General features: G+C 42.1%; 1 protein-coding gene across 8 annotated transcripts in view; it reads right to left on the minus strand.

Annotated features, from left to right (window-relative positions):
- Positions 1 to 10,979: 10,979 nt before the first annotated feature.
- Positions 10,980 to 20,215, minus strand: part of CAPRIN2 (caprin family member 2) — a 73,326-nt gene continuing 64,090 nt past the window's right edge. For 3 of the 8 annotated variants that reach the window (XM_025209044.1, XM_006027750.3, XM_025209043.1), the window contains one exon: positions 16,503 to 18,498. In XM_025209044.1, the coding sequence (XP_025064829.1) occupies positions 17,930 to 18,498 (569 nt within the window). In that variant the 3' untranslated portion in view covers positions 16,503 to 17,929. Of the gene's footprint in view, positions 11,551 to 11,711; positions 11,746 to 16,501; positions 18,499 to 20,215 lie in introns of those variants that run through there. The other 5 variants (XM_025209047.1, XM_006027752.3, XM_006027751.3 and 2 more) reach the window with 5 other exon arrangements.

Genomic DNA, 20,215 nt, shown 5'->3' on the forward strand with positions numbered 1-20,215 from the left:
CGGCTACTGATAGAACAGCGGGAGCCGCCATGTTGCCATACGGAAACGAGGGGGGTGTTCTTAAGCGGAGCCAGCTTCATGGTTGCCGCCACCGAGCGCCGAGAGTAGTGGGGGCGGCCATGTTGTAATACGGAAAAAGAGCCGCTGGCTGGGACCAGGCCGCTGGGCCGGGCAGCGGGTGTGGCTGAGCACATGCGTATATGGGCGGGGTGGGGTTTTGGCTTCGTGTTGGCTTGCTGCTGGAGCGGGGCGGGGAAATGTACACATACATTATACACACATGCTTATAAATGTGTGCGCGCACATATGTTTGTAATGTGCATATATATAGTATGTGTATTTGTGTACATATGTATGCACATACATATATAAAGATATCTATATATGTGTATCCATGTATGTGTATGTATATATACACGTGTGTATATATTCATCTGTATCACATTTAAAGAATCTTGTCTGCCTATATATATATAGATGTGTGCATATATATATAGATGTGTGCATATATGTATACATATGTGTATGTTTACATATATGTTTATGTACATTCATATATTGGGTGTGTATATACATGTGTATAGAGCACAAGTTTGTTCTGTCTTTTAATTTTTAAGGAAAGTTTTTTGTGTCCCAAGTCAAATCAGCCAAATCAATTCCCAATCCATGTGAGTCATTCAAAAATCACATGTGGCCCTGCTACCAGCAAGTATCCTCCACCCCCACCTAGGGCTTCAGGTACTTCCAAATCCTTTGGCGGGCATCCTACATGCAGGCCCAAGCCCAGAGCCTTGGGATTTGGATGCCTGAGTTTTGCTTGCCCTCAGCTGTATGGCCACAGGAGCAAGCTAGGGAGAAGTCTCCCATGTCCATAAAATCCACACGTAGCCAAGATGCTTCCACGGGAAGCAAAAGTGGGACGCTAACTATACATTACCTCAGTCAGGGTACTACCTCCTGCCACACTTGTAGTTTTCCCCGGCCAGTATGAAAACCACCTTGGTAATCATGATATTTCCCCTGTGAGATAGAGCACAAGCTTTTGTGGGCTAAAGCTCACTTCATCAGATGCTGTGAAAGGATGTGCACAAAGCAGAGTATAAGGAATAGAGAAATTAAAATAGAAAAGGCAAGGGAGAGACCCCAGGACTATAACTGTAGTCACAGCTAGGTGCCCTTGGGGAGGGGTCAGCTGCCCAGAGGCCTAGAAAAGGAAGACATGCCATGTCTTGGCTGACCCTGTCCATTTGGGGGTCAAGGTGCAAAAACATGACCATGTGCAGAACATGCGACTCTGTCCGATGCGGCTGCGATGGTGAAGCAGCCTATGAGTGCATGGGAGGAGTAGGCAGCACCTTGGAGTTTGTCAACGGCCTGACATGTGAAACACCCCTTCCTGGAAACAGCCAGCAGCCACAAAAGATGCCTGTCTTGCCATCATTTGGTTTCAAAATTAACATGCCCATTGGAACAAATGAAAGGTCAAAGAGACTGGGGCTTTGCCAGCATGGCTGCTCCCTGCTACACGAGCAAGCATTCAGCTGCTGACTAAGACACAGAACACTCCAATGTCTCACAGCCTGTAGTGCACAGGTGGCTGACCTCTCGGCATGCATGCCACAAGTGGCACAGGCCTTGCGTGTGTGGCACGCAGTGGATTCTGGAAGGGGCAGGCAGCATAACAGCAGATATGGCAGAAAACAGAAAGCAGAGCAGCAGATCAAGCAGGGAACACAGGGAAAGCAGCAGCAGCTTGGGTAGATTAACAGGATCTGCGTGGCACTCAGGGATGGTCCAGGGCTTTGTGATACTCCTACCAAAGGGGTTGACCCCCATTGCTGTAGCACATCTTTACACTGAGCATTTATATCAGACAAGCTGCTCTCTGCTAAACACTTCACCGTTTCCTGGAATGCCATCTGACTTGTGACCCTGGCAGGCTCTTGCTGCATTCTGGGAAACTAGGAATTAGCGATACAGGTAATTTGGTTTGTCAAAGCCCTTCACTATCTGCTATAATCTTTTTATGCCATTGTTTTTAAAGCCCCCTACATTTCCCTTTTGTCCATCTCATTATTTACATGATTCATGTTGCTTTTCAGTCTTATTGCCAGACTAAATCAGTAGTATTCTAATATAATATAATAAAAGCCTTAGTCCGTCTCTCTGTCCATAACAATGTATGAGCACTCCAATTGGTTGTCTCAGTGAGGCCACCTAGCCCTAACAGCCGGCAGAGGGGGAGGCAGCGGGGAAGAAGGGAAGAGAGGGGGAGGGGAGGCAGAGAGGAGGTGGGGGGGGTGTTGCATGGAGCCACACAGACCAGCAGCATGGGACACTGGCAGCTCCCTTCCCTGCCCCCCATGTCTGGGAGCCGCTGGCAATGTGGAGTGAAGTGATGCAGGAAGAGGCGCTTCATCCCTGCCCACCCCCCAACCCCATCATTCACAATGGGCAATTTCCTAGTTCTTACATAAAATGAATAAATATAAATACGTACACAAATGCCTGCTTTAAAAATTAGGCACTTGATTCTCTACTGGTTGTAGAACATCAGCAACTACTACCATGGCCATTTGTGGTACAAGAAAAGCAAAAAGTGAGTAGATGATGCGGGATAAGTCACCAAGTGCTTTTACATACACCATAGTGGGGCTGATAAATCAATTAAATTAAACCATGCTGGTATCTGATTGTGAACACATCAGAACTAACATTTTTGGAGAACGCAGTCTCTTGCCTGGAAAATGACTACTGAGTTTGTTTCCTGAGTAATCCCTTATGTTTTATTATGATTTCAGGGTTCTGTAAAATGACTGATAAGAAAAGAAAAACATTTAGTGTTAGAACAGTGAGGTAGTGGAAGAGGCTGCCTTAGGGAAGTTGTGGAATCTCCTTCCTTGGAGGCTTTTCAGTAAGAGGTTGAATAAGCATTGGTCAGGGATGATTTAGAAGTAGTAAGGTTTAGAGCAGTGCTGCTCAACCTTTTTGGCTGGTGGGCTGGATCCAGCTGTTGTTCTTCATCTGGTGCCTGGGCAGACATAGCAGGCACCATTTGGCCACATGGAGGGAGGCAGAGGGCAGGCTGTCCCCAACACAGCCCCTCAGGGGAAAAGGAGTTTGACCCTGCCCCATGGAGAGGGAAGAGGACATGGCCCAGCCCTGTAGAGGGGAGGGTAGCAAGTAGGGTGGGAAGGGGCACAGGCAGGCCCCAACCTGGCCCTACAGAGAAGTGGGTGTGGCTTCACTGTGGAGGAGGGGACAGGGCATGGCCAGTTTCCAACCCAGCCCCATGTTGGGAAGGGCCAGCCCTGTGGAGGAAGGGGGCATGGACAGCTCCCTCCCTGGGGGCCAGGCTAGGAAGGAGGCAGGCCTGGCCCCACTCTGGAAGCTAGGTGTGGGGATTACCGCAGTTTTACTGCTACGTCAGGGAAGTACATCAAGTTCACCAGGGCACCCTTGGGGAAAACCAGAAGTAATGATCACAAATTCCTGGAAGACTGTTTCAGGCTCAACATTAGGAAAAACTTCTTCACAATTAAAGGGGCCCAGACTGTGGAATAAGCTCCCTCCAGAGGTGGTGCAATCGCCTACTCTGGAAATCTTCAAGAAGAAACTGGATAGTCACCTCACCCTAGTTGTCTTTCCTGCCTGGTGCAGGGGGCTGGATCTGATGATCTTCTGAGGTCCCTTCCAGTCTTACTATCTATGAATTTATGCTTCAGGGCCCCTGCTAGTTTCCTGCAAGGGACAAATCAATGCCTTCTTTAGCTAACATGATGCCCCCATCCTTCTTCCCTTACAGTGCAATGGACATTGGCCACAAATAGAGGAGGGAGTTTTGACTGAGATGCTTTGGTGACTAGAGGAAACACCAGTCAAGGCCTCTACTAAACAACCAGACATGGTTAGATTTACAGGGTGAGTAGGTACAGTCAGAAAAATCCCTTACATTTTTCTATAAATATCCTCAAAAATATGAACTGGGTCAGATTTGCTCTAGGCTGTTCAACAGCTCCCAGCATTGCTAAAATATCCCCATCAACTTGCTATGTTACTACCATGAGGTAGAGGGACAATAAATCAGATGTACTTGATAACAAACAAGCAGCAGGACTAAGTGATATATTTTACGGAACCATCAATATAACTGAGAGGTATGTTAGACAAGTCTTTGGGGCAAAAATGACCTTCCTAAGGCTCTCTCTGTTTTTCCCAGACTTAGCATAGAACAATTATTTTTAGTTTGCAAACAGTGGTAGCATAAGGGAAGTAGGCAGTAAACCGTAGAACAACAACAACAAAGTAGTAGTTCCCAACTGAGTAAAGAACAGTTTAAATAGATACACTTAATCATCATCTAACAAAATAAGCCCATTCAGAAGTGAAAAGGGTTGTTACCTCTTGTGGAGCTCAAGCAGATTAGGAGAGAGGACAGGTAAATTATGATGTCATAAAACTATTGCCTTGGTTAAGTCCATGAGTATTAACATCCACCAAGTGTGATACACTTGCCAATTGCCCATCAAGAATGACAGGAGGGGGGGGCTTGGTTGGAGTGCCACCACTTAATGCCCCATGCTGCCACTACTCTAACTCTAGCAGGGAGTGGGGTGGGGGAGCCGAGGCCAGCAGCCTCGGCTCCCCCACCCTCTGGTCCTCGGCACAGCTTTGGAATCATGGTGATGCTCCCCCATGCTTGGAGCACTCTGATTGGCTGTTTCCATCAGCCAATCCGTGCAAATAAAGCATTACAGACAGACAGACTTACATTTTTATAATACCTGTACTCTTGAGTAAAAGCCACAGAAATCACACACTAAACCTTGCCCATTAAGCAGCAAGAATCAGTACTGGCTGCTGTATTGTTTAAGAGGCACAGAAAAAGGCAAGTTCATGAAGAAGCTTGAAGTCACCGAGGCATATGTGCTGCCACTTTTAGAAGGCGGTTGTAATATTGAAGCTCGCTGTATTGCAGTAAGATGTTGTACTATGATCAAACACTAAGTAGACCAGTTTGAAGATTGTAGAGGTTGTGCCATTGGACAAAAAGGGATTTTTTTTATTTATATATTTTTTTATACATACATACATACATACATATACATACACCCCCCCCCCCAGAGATGCACCTAAAATGTTGAAAAACAAGACAGGCAGTAGCCGCTTCCAGTTCTGTAAGCTGGGTCCTAGAGCCAGCATCAAACCATCTCTACCTCTTTCCAACTCTGAAACAAGAAACAGCGAAGAACTTTATTTAATCCAAGTGTCAAAACCACATGAGACACTGTGGTAAGATTTTTACAATTTTATTCATTAAAGAAAAAAAAATAATCACAAACTAACATGACTAATTACTCCATTGTTGCCTACATAGTTTGCTTGAATGATCAACTACTGGTTTTGCTACATTGCTTAGAAAGTTTATCTGCTGCCCAGAACACAAATTTGGAAGCTTTGGGATTATTGAAAGTATGTTTTCCTCCTCTTTTTGCCTACCAGCACACATTCGTTATAAAACGAAGCAGCTACTTGAAAATAATTGTCTTGTATTTTGTTTGAGCAAGTCAAGTAATTTATATTTGGGGTGAGAGAAATGCTGAATAAGAGCATTTTGCAGCCTACAAAAAAATTAATTAATTAATTAATTAAATAAAATAGATAAAATGCCTCATACTAAGCTTCCTTTGCCCTTCCTTAGAGGGTCTGTTCCTTAGTTCAGTGGTTCTCAACCTTTACCAGACCCATTTGTAAACAAGTGGCCAGTCTTGACACAGTGCCACTCATTCCCAACCTGCTACCTCCAAGCCCCCTCACCCCCCCATGTGTGGGGCATAGGAACTCTGCCAGCCTGCAACGGAAAAGGCAGAGTTTCCCATGTTTTCCTCCTTTAAAGGAGAATCATTGTTTAAAAATGTGTTCATGATCCTTTCATATATTTTTGCGACCCACTTTTGGGTCATGACCCACAGGTTGAGAAGCACTGCTTTAGCTTGTTTGATCTGAAGGAGCTCCTGATTCCTTATGGGGTCTGCAACATCTGCATCTGCCTTCTCATCACCAGCATGCACTTCCTGTACTTGTTAGGAAGTGTTGATTGTTCTCTTTGGAATGGAGAAGACATCCCTGCCCATCTCCACACTGTAGCAGCAATGACTGCTCATTTCCTGTTGGACCCAAGATTTTGCAAAGTCTGTCCAAATACCTTGATCCCTATAGGGATCAAGATGCAGGCACCTGTTTGATCCATGCACCTGTGCTTGCATGGCCTCTCTGCACTAACATGACTTTTGTTAACAGTGGTTCAGCTGAATAGGCTTTAGCAAAGAAATTTATTTCCCAACATGGGTTAAGCTTTAGGAAGGCTGGCACAAAAAAAAAAAATAAAAGAAGTGGAGAACAAGATCCAGCTTTCCTTACTTACTTGCTCCAGCCTGAATTAGAAGACAGGACTTGCTATGATTTTTTCCCCCCCTCTCAGCACTTTTAGGACTAGCTTTCAATAGGCCTTAGCTCATTAAAGCAGCTGAATTTTTCATGCCCTAATAAGTTAGTTAGGAAGAGGATTTCAAGCAGAAATGTATAAAGAGGGCAGATATATTAATAGGAGTGATCCAATGATTCACTATAAGGATTATAAATTACTTATTCCTCCACAGTTTGGAGTAAATGGAAATGGTTTTTGATTATGGTCCCTAGACTGGGATAGTTAGTGCTAAATGCTGCCTTAAATCCAACCCAAAAATCCCTACATATGTAAGCAGAGTATCAGCAGCTAGATCAAGGGAAGGGTATAAGCTCTACATACCAATTAAGTTACCAAATATTTTATTGCCATACTCAGACAGTGAAGAAAGTAAGTTGACCTTTAGAACTCTTGCTATTTCAGCTTTTTGTTTCTCTCCTTTCCTTTCTCCATCTTCTTTCATTTGATGCCCGCTTGTTGCAGGGCACATATATAAAAAAATTCAGTAGTGTATTCATGTTACTATTAGGCTTTAAGCGGTCAACACTAGCTTTGGAGAGTTCATACCCAAGTCACTGTGACACAGGGTCTATGGGTTTAAGATAAGAGCACTGCATCAGTTGCATACAATATATATTTGGAATTTAAATCACCACCACAACTGTAAGGGATGTCAACACCAGGGGAAAAACAGGGGCAGAGTAGGCCACTGAAGTCTGTCACACAAACAAAGTTACCTTAATTCAGACATTTTTCTACCTTGACTGTGCTCATTCATTCCATTTATTGACCAGTCAATTACCCCACCTTAAAGTAAGTGATCAGCTGACCAGCTTTAAAAAACAAAGGCATTAAAGCATTTATTAGAATGGTAATGAGTAATTTAATTTGTAACAAGCTAGGTGCTTATGCCCAAGTTGAAGTTATTTAAAAAAAATTATAAAAACTTTAGAACAGTATTAGTGTGGTAACACATTATTGAAGACTGAACAGTTATATAGGATAAGAACCATAAAAGCCATTTTTAAAAAGTGTAGTTATGCTAGGTAGGCCACATGCTAACTATTCAAGCTCCATCTTCTTTTAAGTAATTGAAACTGATAAGAAATCTCAATCAAAATTAATCAGCACCTCCCTTCCTTTAAAGAATAACATTTTTCATCTGTCATTTTCTAATCTAAAATTGTAATACCTGGTCACCCACCACCCAGCAGTGGGGAATATTAGTCTAGTTCTGGGCTTTGAATGAAGGTTCCCTAAAATAGACGAAATTTCATTCTGCACGTGCAGTAGCATGTGGAAGTGTTAAAGGATTTTCTGCTACTATGTAGAATGCAATACAACCCATTCCAACATGATGAAAGAGCAATTGCTGGAACTGTACTCTACATTGTTTTACAACTGAATGGGCTGTTTCTTGCTTTATAAATATGCTCTCTGTGCCAGAATTAACTATTGCCAATTAAAAAAAAAAAAAAAAAATAGGAAAACAGCCAATGTAAATGCCCCAAATTGAATCAAAGGCCCTAGACAGATGTTATGTGTCATACTGTTTTAGTATGACAAAAAAATAAAAGGAAAAAAAGCCTCCAAGGGTTCATACTGTTTGTCTCATTCAGCAAGTGGCTGATCTGTGAGAAAAATGGTCCATCCATCATTAAAAGAAGTTGCAGCCACTGCTGCAGAAAGCCTTTCTGCAACAAAATTTTTTTATACAGGTCTTAGTGTCCTAAAGTGCTTAGCTCTCCCTCTTCCCTGCCCCATCCCTTCCCGGAGGAGAAAGAAGAGAGAATTCCTGGTTCTCTGGTATAACCCATCCAGCTGGCAAGCAGGACCATCAGCAAGTGCCACCAGCTGGCAACAGCTGTCTGAGTTCTCACAGTGACAAAGACTGATCAGCCAGTCTCTGCTACCTAATCAGCCCTTGCCACCTCAATTGGCTTCAGCAGCCCCATCACTGCTGTTTCAGGGGCCAATTATAGTAGACAGAGATCCGATCATCTCTTGCCACTGTGGGCAGCTTGCAGGAAACCCTATTACCACAGCCCTCAAAGTAACAGTCCTTCCTTGGGGCCAGGGAAGCCAAGGACCAACCCCCATTGCCTCCAGGCTGGAGAGCATACCTTTGTGCCACACTTTTTATGACTCTCCATTCTTCCTCCACTCCAGGTAGCTGTAGATGTATGGATGCTTCCATAACAAACTACTTGGCTAACACTACAATTTGTAGCACTAAAAAGTGTCTAACGCCAAAGTTGTCATTCAAAAGGTTCTGGCCCTAGAACAGGGGTATCTAAGTCCATCAGCCCCCTAGGCTGGATCTGGACCACAGGGCATCTTACAGGTCATACCCAGATGCAGACCCAGCAGCAGGAAGAGCAGCAGAACAGTGGGCAGCATGTATGTGCATATGCACGTAAACTAAACACAGCAATCACCCATGCCCAATGCTCACTGTCAATGGGGTTCCATACAGAAGAATTTGGCAGTAGGACCCACCCCTGAATTCCCACCCTGGGCTGAGTAAGGGTGACCTGCAGGCCATATCTGGCACCTGCCCTAGAAAAATGAATCAAGATAGAAACAAATGCTTGATTTCTTTGTGATATGGTTGATTATATTTTTTTCTGCTTACAAACCTGAAGAGGAAAAATAAGTGGTCAGAAATTTGTTCTTGATGGTGTCTAAAAAAAAAAAAAAAAGTCATCAAAATCAAGAACACCAGTGTTACGCAGGAATAATATCACTTCCTAACCAGCAGCTGACTGAAGTGCCTTGTTGCATGTCTGAAGATCTACCCATAGAGTATAAAATGGCTTACTCAATATGGATGCAACTGAGTGCTGTACTATGTGATGCCACGATGTGGCTGCTGGTACTTGCTTGTTCTTGAAAACTAGATGTTTTTCCCTTTGACAAAATGGTGCAGCTCTTCATTAGCGATACTGAAGATCCAACATGGGTAATATAGGTGTGCAATCATCTATCACTAAAGCACAAGAAGCTTTATGACCTTTTCTGTCAGTTGCAACTGAAATGATCTACTCAAGATTTAATTCTCCCCTCTTTCTTTGTTCCCCCTCCTCTGCCCTACCCCCAAAAGCCACCAATATGTTGGGCTGTGTGGGGATGTTCAATTGTGTATGCCCCCACCTCACCGAGCAACAAAATTAGACCTTGCTTCACTTCCATTGTCACTCAAATCTCCATCAAAAGATTGGCAGTGGCATCATAAAGTACAGAAAATTAAATTTGAAATGCCAAGCTAACAACATTTTGATGCAGGCCAGGTCTCTTTGAGATCTAACACTAGCTGGATGCCTATCACAAGGGTGCAGTATTCCATTTTAGTTGTGTGTGTCATAACCCAGACCACAAGTTGCACTTAACATTAAACAATTTTTCCATATTCATTTGTAAGAAGGAAATTCTGTAAGTGAGATTTAGGCTTTCCAACTCCCCCCAAAATAAACTGTTCTCTCATATACTGGAATATAAATTAGCCTAAAATATCTCTATTCTACTAAACAGTATCTATTTAGTTCTAATTACTAGTGCATCAGAATATTACAATCAAGTATTCAGATATACTGACTCCTTCCCCCCAGAATCACATGGAAGCAGCAGCAGAAGCAGACTGGTTCATTCCTGTGTATATATGGGTGCTTTCCTTTGCACTGCTGAATAGAGCTGCCTGCTACTGGGGCAAGTAAACAGAACCCACAGTACAGAGAAGCTCCTTTAAACTCCACATGGCAAGATAGTGGAAGAGGACAGCAGAATGAAAGAGCTCACGGAAGAGAAGAATAAGGCATGCCTGCCTCTAAACATGAAACTGCAATTATAAGTGTGTGTACACAAGGTTGTGTGGACCCTTGCTCTTGGAGCTCTCATTTCTGTCCCTGCTAACAGAAGGCAGCATAATTTAATTAAAAAAAAAAAAAAAGACTAAACCAAAATGTTCAAATGTAGGCAGCACTTGCAGAAGCAGCTGACCAGCTTGCCGGTTCACTAGTTCTTAACATTATGGACATATTTGGAACTGGTTCCTTGTGGCATCTGAGCTCCTTTCAGTAGTGCATTAAAGCAATAACACAAAGCTGTGTAAAAACACCCAAAAAAACAGACAACAGGTAACCATGCTCATTACAATAGCTTACTGGAAGTGAAGGTAGTAGTTACATTTCAATGCATTAGATATAATTTTGCATCACTTAAAAATGAAAGTTCTGCAAGTATTTGAGATTAGGCATGCAGAACCATGAAGTACTTCTTGAAAATTTAGGATGATGCAACTATAACAGCTCTACTTCCTCAGCTACTAAGTAACATTTTCAACATTACACATATTCAAACTCTCTTTTAACCTTAGAAGCCTTTATCTAAAATTCACAACTACTTTTGAATATAGCATAGCAGTTACTGAAAATAAGGTAATGTAACAGAAGTTTGAAATGGAAAATTTTAATAGCACTTTTTGCCCATTTGTACCATTGTAAAAGCTTTGCTTAGAGCTGCCCATTTATCAAGTTTGAGTAAATTCTAGAGAAATTAGAACTTTGATATTTGCAGGCTACAGAACGCTAAAAGAACTTCAGACAGCAGCTATGAAACTTATGGGCTGTTTAATATGCCTATCTATAGTTGAAACAAGTATCCAAAAAGTTATTCACACATCTACATGGAAAGATCTGGTCTAGTCACTGTACAGTAACAGACCAGACTGCCTCCCAATAGCATAGTAAGTGGATTTCTTGTCCCTTGATAGAGACTCCAAAGTTCTGCCCCACCCAGGGGGTAAACTATGGGATCTGTCATTTAGCCTCTGGACTAGCAAGACAAATTTGCAGAAGGTAGTTAAGCTTTGCTTGTAGTCAAAATGCTGATGTAGTCTTATCCACTGATCATTCTGTTAAAGCAGCTGTAGTTCTGTGTTGAAAAGTAAATAGTTGGAGCCGACAGGTCGTAAGGACGAGAGCACCGCAGTAGTACCTCAGCATAGTTGAACGGGGATTTTTACACCAAATGAAAAAGGTCAGCTATAAAACTGATCACTCATACCCTCTGCCTCACATTTGCATGGCCTGAAAGAAAGAGAAGAGTCTTGAGTCAATTTGTTTTCCAAAGGCTGGCAGTATAGTAAACTCAAGTTTACTCTTATTTCATGAATAATATTGCAAGTTAAAAGAAACTTAGAACAATATTCATTCAACATGGAGGCAGAACCAGATGCTAACTGCCTTACCTTGCAGGGCAGACGATAGGTCTCCAGGAGCCTCCTGCAATTAGCGAAGATGGACAGTTTAAACACATACAGTATCCAGCAAAGTATTGAAACAGTGTAACACCCTATGAAACTTAAAGAATCTAAAAATCTAAACGGGAGCTTTGCATAAACCTAGACACATTAGCAGCGTAGTAATTCAAGATAATCACCGTGAGTAAAGAGCTGGAGGGGGGAGGGGGTACATTTTTAAGTATGTGAAAATAAAGAGTAACCCTATACCACACCCAGAGTGCTTAAACATTTTAAAGTCACAAAACTTACCTATTAAAATGCCTTCCAAAACAATGGCTACGGATTCAAGTCTCGAATTAGACTTTAGATATTCAAGTAAGTTAAAGTTAAGTTCAGTAGATGATCATTTGTATATTACCTGAAGCACTTTGGATAACTTGCCACCAATGTAGCTAGTTGGGGTGCAAGAAGAGAAAAAAAACCAGAACAGACTCCCTTTAAAAAACGTGAAGGTACATTAATTTGTAAGCAACAAAGTCTATGTAGTTTGAGCATTTAGGGCAGCCACTTTACTCCAAAAATCACGAGTAATGTTCCTCACTTTTGGAGGACTGTCAGACATATGCAATGCTGGGTTCTGTTTGGCATACTAGCTTCAACTATACCTGCCCCGGAGAACTTTAATTAAAGTTTAAAAGTAACAAAAAAGTTCAAATGCATATGATACATAATTGGAAGCAACAAGGCTCCAACAGCTTGATGAGTTTACTCCTGCAGATTGATTCCAAGTTGGAAGACACTGGGAACTAGGATGACTTAATTTACATTAGTGCTGTCACTTGAAAAAATTGCTATGGCATGCATTTGCTGGCAGATATCCCAGGCCAGTATGAACAAGACTATTCATATCTGAAATCTGTGGTTTTTCAAATTTCTTACATCTTTATGGCTTTCACTAAAGCCACATAACTTTAGGAGGCATTTATTTTAAGAACTAGTGTCAAACAAGTTCAACAGCCAAAATTGCACTAGTGTTCATACTAGTCAAGTTGCTAAGCTTCATGAATTGAGCTTTTTAGAACCATTCACAATTACTTAATTTTGTATTGGCCAATATTGAAGAGAATATCAACTAGTGTTTTTCAGTATATTTAAGCTTTCTGATGGATGAGCGCTGAACCGTTCCTTGGCATAGCCATTAACCTTTGTAGTCTATTTAACCATGCTCTTTTTTTCCCCCTTAATAGATTATGTATTGCAAATGAGAGGAATGGGGGGGGCAATCTGTTTAAGCCTTCCATATAGCCTACAAACATTTGGGAGTTTGCTCACTCACTACTATAGATACTAGTTAGAAAAATCTGAAATTAGCAAATGGAAGGCATTTGGGAACACAGGAGTTGCATTAAAAAACAAGTCATGCTTCGGCAAGTTAAACATCTACTACTACACATGTCCACTGATTTCTATAACTTTGCAATGTTTGGGAGTAACGAAATGCAAGCTGCAGTTAAAGCTAAAGACTCTGCAAGAAATAAGCATGGGACCAGGAAAAGTGCATAAGATTAAGTTGTCAAGACTATGGTTGGGGCACGGAGAAGAATTTAGGAAGCATGGAGCAAAGAAATATGAACCTTATGAAGTCAGACTAAGTCTCCCAGGGACGAGCAGTGGTTAGCTAGTAACCGTTTCATACCAAGGACATAAGCCAAGTAGGAGAGCACCTGTTGCTCACTTTCAAACGGCAGCAACTGATTGGAATTAAATGGACTTTAGCCATGACAAAATTGCATCCCAGGTGAAAGAGGTGGAATATGCACAAGGGATTAGGAAGCAGTACTTTATAATCAAGGAATGAATGCTCAATCAATCACTGGTTTATTTAATTGCACAAACCAGAAGGGATTCAGTAGAATCAAGAATAGCTTTAGAGGCCTAGAAGAGTTACAGCTTAAAAGCATGTAGGCCTGCAAACACCTGGTGCTGTAGGCTGTGTTTATTTCTCTAAGCACAGAGATGCATTACATGATGCATTCTGGTTAGCAATATGCTGGCATAACAGATCTGCCCAAAACTCCAGGTGGGGGGGAACACGAGGGGGCAGGGAGAATTTTGGATTTCCTAACTGCCAGCAACCTACTACCCACTGGTAGGTTCCTGCCCAAATCTCAAAGGCTGGGTACACTGACAGAGTTGTTTGCACAATTAAATATGGGAATTAAGGCAAATCTGGGTCTTTAACAAAATTAGGAGTTTCAAATGCCTTCATTCTATAGCATTAGGGAAATTTGCCAAGTCCCTGAACTACTAGCAAATTTCAAAGAGCCCTGGAAGACTGAAAAGGAGAAGATGGAGGGGAAGGAAGCTTGGAATCCTAGAAAATTAGGGTTGGAAGGGACCTCAGGTTTAGTCCAATGCCTGCTCAAACCCGCACCAGCCTCAGCCATCCCAGCTTTATCTAGCCGGGTCTTGAAAACCTCCAAGGATGAGGATTCCGCAACCTCTAGGTAACCTGTTCCAGTGTTTTACTACCCTACTAGCGAGAAAGTTTTCCCTAATTATCAAACCTAAACTTCCCTTGCTGCAACTTGAGACCTTTGCTCTTTGTTCTGCCATCTGTCACCACTGAGAACAGTCTAGCTCCATCCTCTTTTGAGCCCACCTTCAGGTAGTTGAAGACTATTATTAAATCCCCTCTGAATCTTATCTTCTCTAGAAGAAATAGGGATGTGTAAAGCAGGCATATTTGATTCAGATTCAGCCCAATTTGGGGGATAGCAATTCAATTCGTTGATTCAGATTACTGTCCAATTCAATTCGGCCAAATCCAAGTCTGAAGATTTGATTACAATTCGGAGAATCAGCGATTTGGCCATAAACAGATTTATGCGTTTTTTCTACATACCTTGAGGTACCAGGCACAGCTCATGAACGCTGAGATGGTGGGGCAGATGGAGCATCCCACAGGAGAGCATGGGAGGGGGGGGTCCCAGTACTTCCAGTGTCACCACTGAGCATGTGGGGGACCCCCCACCCCAGCTTAGCAATTGGCCACAGGGAGACCCCCAGTACCCTCCCTAACCTAGGAGGCACCAGTCACTGAGCTGGGGGGGGGGGGGGGGGGGGGAGAGATATGGGACCCCCTACGTGCTGCACAGCAGACCCAGAAGTGCTTCTGGTTCACTTCTGGGTCCACCAATAAGCATGCTGGGGACCACCCCCTCCACAGTCCCGTGGGATGCTCCATCCACCCCAGCATCTCAGCTTTGAGCTGCCTGGTACCTTGAGGTATACAGAAAAAACATGAAGCTGTGTGCATGTCCGAATCATCGAATCTCTCCAAATTGAATCTGAAGCCTCCGAATAGATTCAGAGAGATTAATGGGTCTCTGATTCGGAGATCTCGCCACTGAATCAGGCCAAATCTCCTCCGAATTGAAATTAGTGACCGAAGCTTCACCCAGCCCTACTAAATAAGCCCAGTTCCCCCCAGCCTCCTCACCATTTTATTGCCCTCTGCTGGACTCTCTTCAAATTTGTCTACATCCTTTCTGTAGCAGGAGGACCAAAACTGGACACAGTACTCCAGATGGCTTCACCAGTGCTGAATAGAGGGGAATACTCACTTCCCTTGACCTACCAATGCAGTATACCATTATACCCAGTATACCATTAGCCTTCTTGGCAACTAGGGCACAGTGCTGGCTCAAATTCAGCTTATTGTCCACTCTAATGCCAAGGTCCTTTTCTGCAGAGCTGCTGCTTGGCCAGTTAGCCCCCAGCCTGTACTAGTGCATGGGCCTATTCCATCTTATGTGCAGGACTTTGCATTTGTCCTTGTTGAATCTCACAAGATTCCTTTTGGCCCAACCCTCCTATTTGTTTAGGACTCTCTGAATCCTAGCCCTACCCTCCAGTATATCTTCTATTCCCCACAGCTTGGCATCATCTGCAAACTTGCTGAGGGGGTGGTACTCTATGCCATCTTCTAGGTCATTGATGAAGACCTTGAACAAAACTAGCCCCAGAACTGACCCCTGGGGCACTCCACTGGTACTGGCTGCCAACTAGACATTGAGCCATTGATTACTTCTCTGAGCCCAATCCTCAAGCCAGTTTTCTATCCACCTTACAGTCCATTCATCCAGCCCATACTGCCTGTGAGAATGGTGTGGGAGACTGTATCAAAAGCCTTGCTTAAAAATCACGTCCAGCTGTCTCCCCCCATCCAGAGCCAATCTCCTCATCATAGAAGGCAATCAAGGTTGGTCAGGCACAACTTGCCCCTGGTGAATCCATGCCAACTGTTCCTAAATCACATTTTTTCCTCCAAGTGCTTAGAAATTGATTCCTTGAGGATCTGTTGCACAATTTTTCCAGGGATTGAGATGAGGCTGACCAGTCTAGTTTCCTGGATCTTTCTTCTTCCCTTTCTTAAAGATGGGCACTATGTTTGCCCTTTTCCAATTATCTTGGACCTCTCCTGGTCACCATGAATTTTCAAAGATGATGGTCAGTGCTTCTGCAATCACATCAGCCAACTCCCTCAGCACCCTCGGGTGCATCCCATCCAGCCCCATGGACTTATACACGTCCAACTTTAAGTAGTCTACAACCTGTTCTTTCACCAAAATTTGCTTAATGAAACCAAATGAGAAATGCCCTTATTGGATCAAAAAACAAATCACAAAACAGCCCCAGGATCTTTATAGAACAGATGCCAGATAACTCATTGTTAAAAACAAAAGCCTAGCAGATTAGGGCAGAAAGGAAGACAGGGTACCTTGGAGACTAGACTCATTCAGAAAGGCATAAGTTTAATTGATGACAGTCTACTTCAGATACTACAAAATTAAGGTTCAAAACAATGTAGTTTGATATGACTGCTATAAACAAGCTGGGAAACAGAAGCAGCAGCAGCAGCTTTACCCAAGATCTGTTGTATTCTGTGTTTTACTTCTACTATGGCTTATGTAATATAGAAGCAGGGAATAGATGCATTTTTCTTGTTATCAATTAGTCTGGAGAATTATGCATCAAGCTGCATTTTAGCTAGGACCCAAACAAAGTATATTGGCACAAAAAAAAAAAAAAAAAGTATAGATAAGGCTGCTGTTATTACCACAGCTATCTTCACCAATTCTTGCTGGAATTCTGCATTAAGAAGGAATTGACAGAACACTGAACTACAGAAAGTAATTTTACAAAAATGCATTTGTAGCACTACATTCTATTGCCTTTTGGTGCCCAACGCTGCAGTTCCTTCAGACACAGGCATTCACAGTCTGAAAGTTAGATAAATAACTGATATGATAATAGTACCTTGTTTCAATTGTCTGGCCAAATTTAGAGGCTCAGTTATGTTTGAGGAAATACTGGCATGATATTTTGGAAGCCAGCAAGAACAAAAAGGCTAAACAACTAGTTTAGAATTTCAGAAGTTTTGAATTGTTTTCAGCTTTTAAAATCAGTTTGATATTCTGTCCAGTCAGTGGCAGTCATGCACACACTTCGATTAAATAATGCAGATCAACAGTTGTACAAAACAATGCTTTGCATATTTTTAGAGGCAGGAGGCATTTCTTAGTTAAAAGATGTAAACTAACATGAATTGTAGTGCAAGGTTTGCATACAACAGGACTAACTCTTGAGAACAGACTGCTTCACTAGAAAACAAACATGACCCAATGGTCTTAAAACAATTCACCCAGAGTTTTGGAAAGTGATGGACTGACAACCACCTTCAAAGTAAGACTACATGCAGTATGCTTCACACTGAGTTAGTAGACCAAGTTTTGAATATTTTTTAAATCAATAAAGACAACTATCAAGATTAATACTAAAATGCATATTAACTTGTTTTATTGAGGCACAACAAGGCATTGTGAATAGCCCATACTTGAGGCAATCATATCAGTAGTGTAGTAAGCTGGACATTAATACAGTTTAGGGTAAGTAAGTGCAAACAATATACATTCACAGCTTTACTAGCAAGGCTACATCACAATTGATAAAGTGCCAAATTAGTGCTGATTCAGTAACCCAACTCCATGATTTCACCTTGCAAAGTAAGACCGCCACTTCCCAATAATGGAACCATGTATCTTCTATGAAGTCAGTATTAAGTGCAAAGCTAGTTTCCACCCCCCGCCCCCTTCCCATTCACCAAGGTGTTTCGAGCAGCTTTTTTTTTTTTTTTTTTTTTGTAAACATAACACTGGATTTTAGTCCTGATAAAGGAGGTATCCCGAGAAGGTAGAATATTTCCAGCTGCTTCCATAAATGGCTCCCCGATGCAGACGTAGCCAGATCTGATCCCCCTGGAAGAGCTGTAGGACTGCATGGTTACTAGCTGTTTCATGGTCTGGGGCCCCATCATTTGCATATGCTGATACTAGGACCTCTTCATTCTTCATAAGGTTCACGTACAGTGGAACATTCACTGCCAACTTCAGCATGTGGAAGATGAATACATAGGTACCATTCACTGGACAATTGAACCTACCAAGCTGAATGTCAAATGTTTCTCCAAGGTTGTTCAGCAGAAGGTCAAACGCAATTGGCTGGTCTAGAGTTCCAGGGGCCAAATTAGATGTTCTAGCTGCAGAAAAGGCAACTCTCATCTGCTGGGGGAGGGGATAGACATGCACTGGTAGTATTGTGGCAGCTTGGCTTGTCACTGGCACATCGACAGGGGTGATGCTGCGGGAGTCTCCCTGCCCAGAGTCCCCACTGTTAAAGGTTTCATTGTCTCGCTCTGGACTGCTCACCTGAGAAGAATCACTCCATCCTGCTGTCAAAGATGATTAGCAATCATAAATTTTTAGAAGTGGGACAGAATGTGATTACAACCTGCACTTCAAAAAAAACCCATCCATGCTAGTTTGCATTTTATATGCAGGTTTATTCAACATGGGTGTATTGCAGTTATTACAGACAAAGACAAATGTGCAAACAGCTTTATTCACTGTCAACACTATCCCATCTTGCTAAAAAGAAGCTGAACAAGCATGAGTGACTTAATTAGTTTCAATCCTTACTATTGCTTACTCCGCACCCTAAAGGATTTGGCAGCAGCTGTCAATACTTAGGTGTAATATTTGCCAACTACTGCATACCACCTCTGAGTTTTTCAGAGTCATCAGTGTTTAAAGACTTGGAGCTGAGCTGATTGATGAGAAACAAGCAAGAGTCAAGCACAAGACAAGCTTTCAGAAAGAGCTATAATGTTAAAGTTACATCAGTACTGCACTTACTCTGAAACACTAGGTCCTGCCTGATAGTACCTCACTCACTAGAGTGACCCAAGTATTGCTGTCATAAGAATTTTACATGTCTAAACCTAAAGGTAAGTAATTTATACAAGTTGTTTTTATAATGATATATAGAAGTTTATAACTAATTATTCACTCAAGTGAAATTCAGGAAGATAGTTTGATAAATCATAGCATTCTGTTGAACTATGGTGGCATAATAGCATCAATATAAAAATCACCTTAAAAAAACAACTTTCAAGGCCAATTTTGTTTTTCTATAAAAGGAACACTAATTGTCTATTTAGCACAGAGAAGCAGGTTATAAAAGTATCAGCTTCTTTAAACAGTAACTGAACAAGTACATGGTCTCAATCCTCAGATAAAGAGTGGCAATTGTTTCATAGTCCTGCATTTTACCTGATAGCAAGTTCCTTTCCCTCAGTTCTCATCTGAAACTTAAGGCACAAGAACCTCAAGTGATTTCATCAACAAATCCTTAGACAGGCTGCTGAATGATAACTAACCACCTTTCATATATACAATTTTACTCTTCACAATAGAAAAACAATTGTATTATGCTTTGAACAGTCATTAAGTCTCACTTCGATTCCCCCTCGCTCAGGAGCAGATGCTAGCTCCCATCCTGAACTGAAGCATGATTATACTTCGATTGCTACAATGCATTCTACACTTTTTTTTTCCCTCCAAAAGATAGATATTTCAGATTCAATAAGGTTGTGTTTTAGAATCCATTTGTTCAGCTTTCGTACTCAAGCCTCGAAATTTAAAAACGTTACAGCATCCGAGTCTTCGGTGCGGAGTTACAGCACATCAATTTCCTACATAAATTTATTTCTGGGATCAATTTTGACAGATTACCCAAAGACTTGGGCTGAAAAAGAAGTGGGACTATGATACAGAACTGGCATCTTGAATAATTCATGTTGATTTACTGGAGAAATTGTTTTGTTCTGAGCAGAACTGGAGATTAGTGGAAAATTAGAGTTCTCACTATTAACTACCTTCCTACGCAGACTCAATATTGCAGCAGTTTAATAACTGAGGAGGACACCCTAGCCTGATATTCCAGACACTCACTCTTCTTTACTTGCAAAAATCAAATTGGTCGCTAGGACATTTATTTTACTGAGTTTTTTTGTTTTTTGGGTTTTTAAAAACAGAGTCACCATTCTAGGTGCAATTATATACTCAGTCTTACTCCACAATTGGGGGGGGGGGGGGGGGGGGGGACAC

This window comes from Alligator sinensis, unplaced genomic scaffold (genome assembly GCF_000455745.1).
Source record: "Alligator sinensis unplaced genomic scaffold, ASM45574v1 scaffold659_1, whole genome shotgun sequence".
Lineage (NCBI taxonomy): Eukaryota > Metazoa > Chordata > Crocodylia > Alligatoridae > Alligator > Alligator sinensis.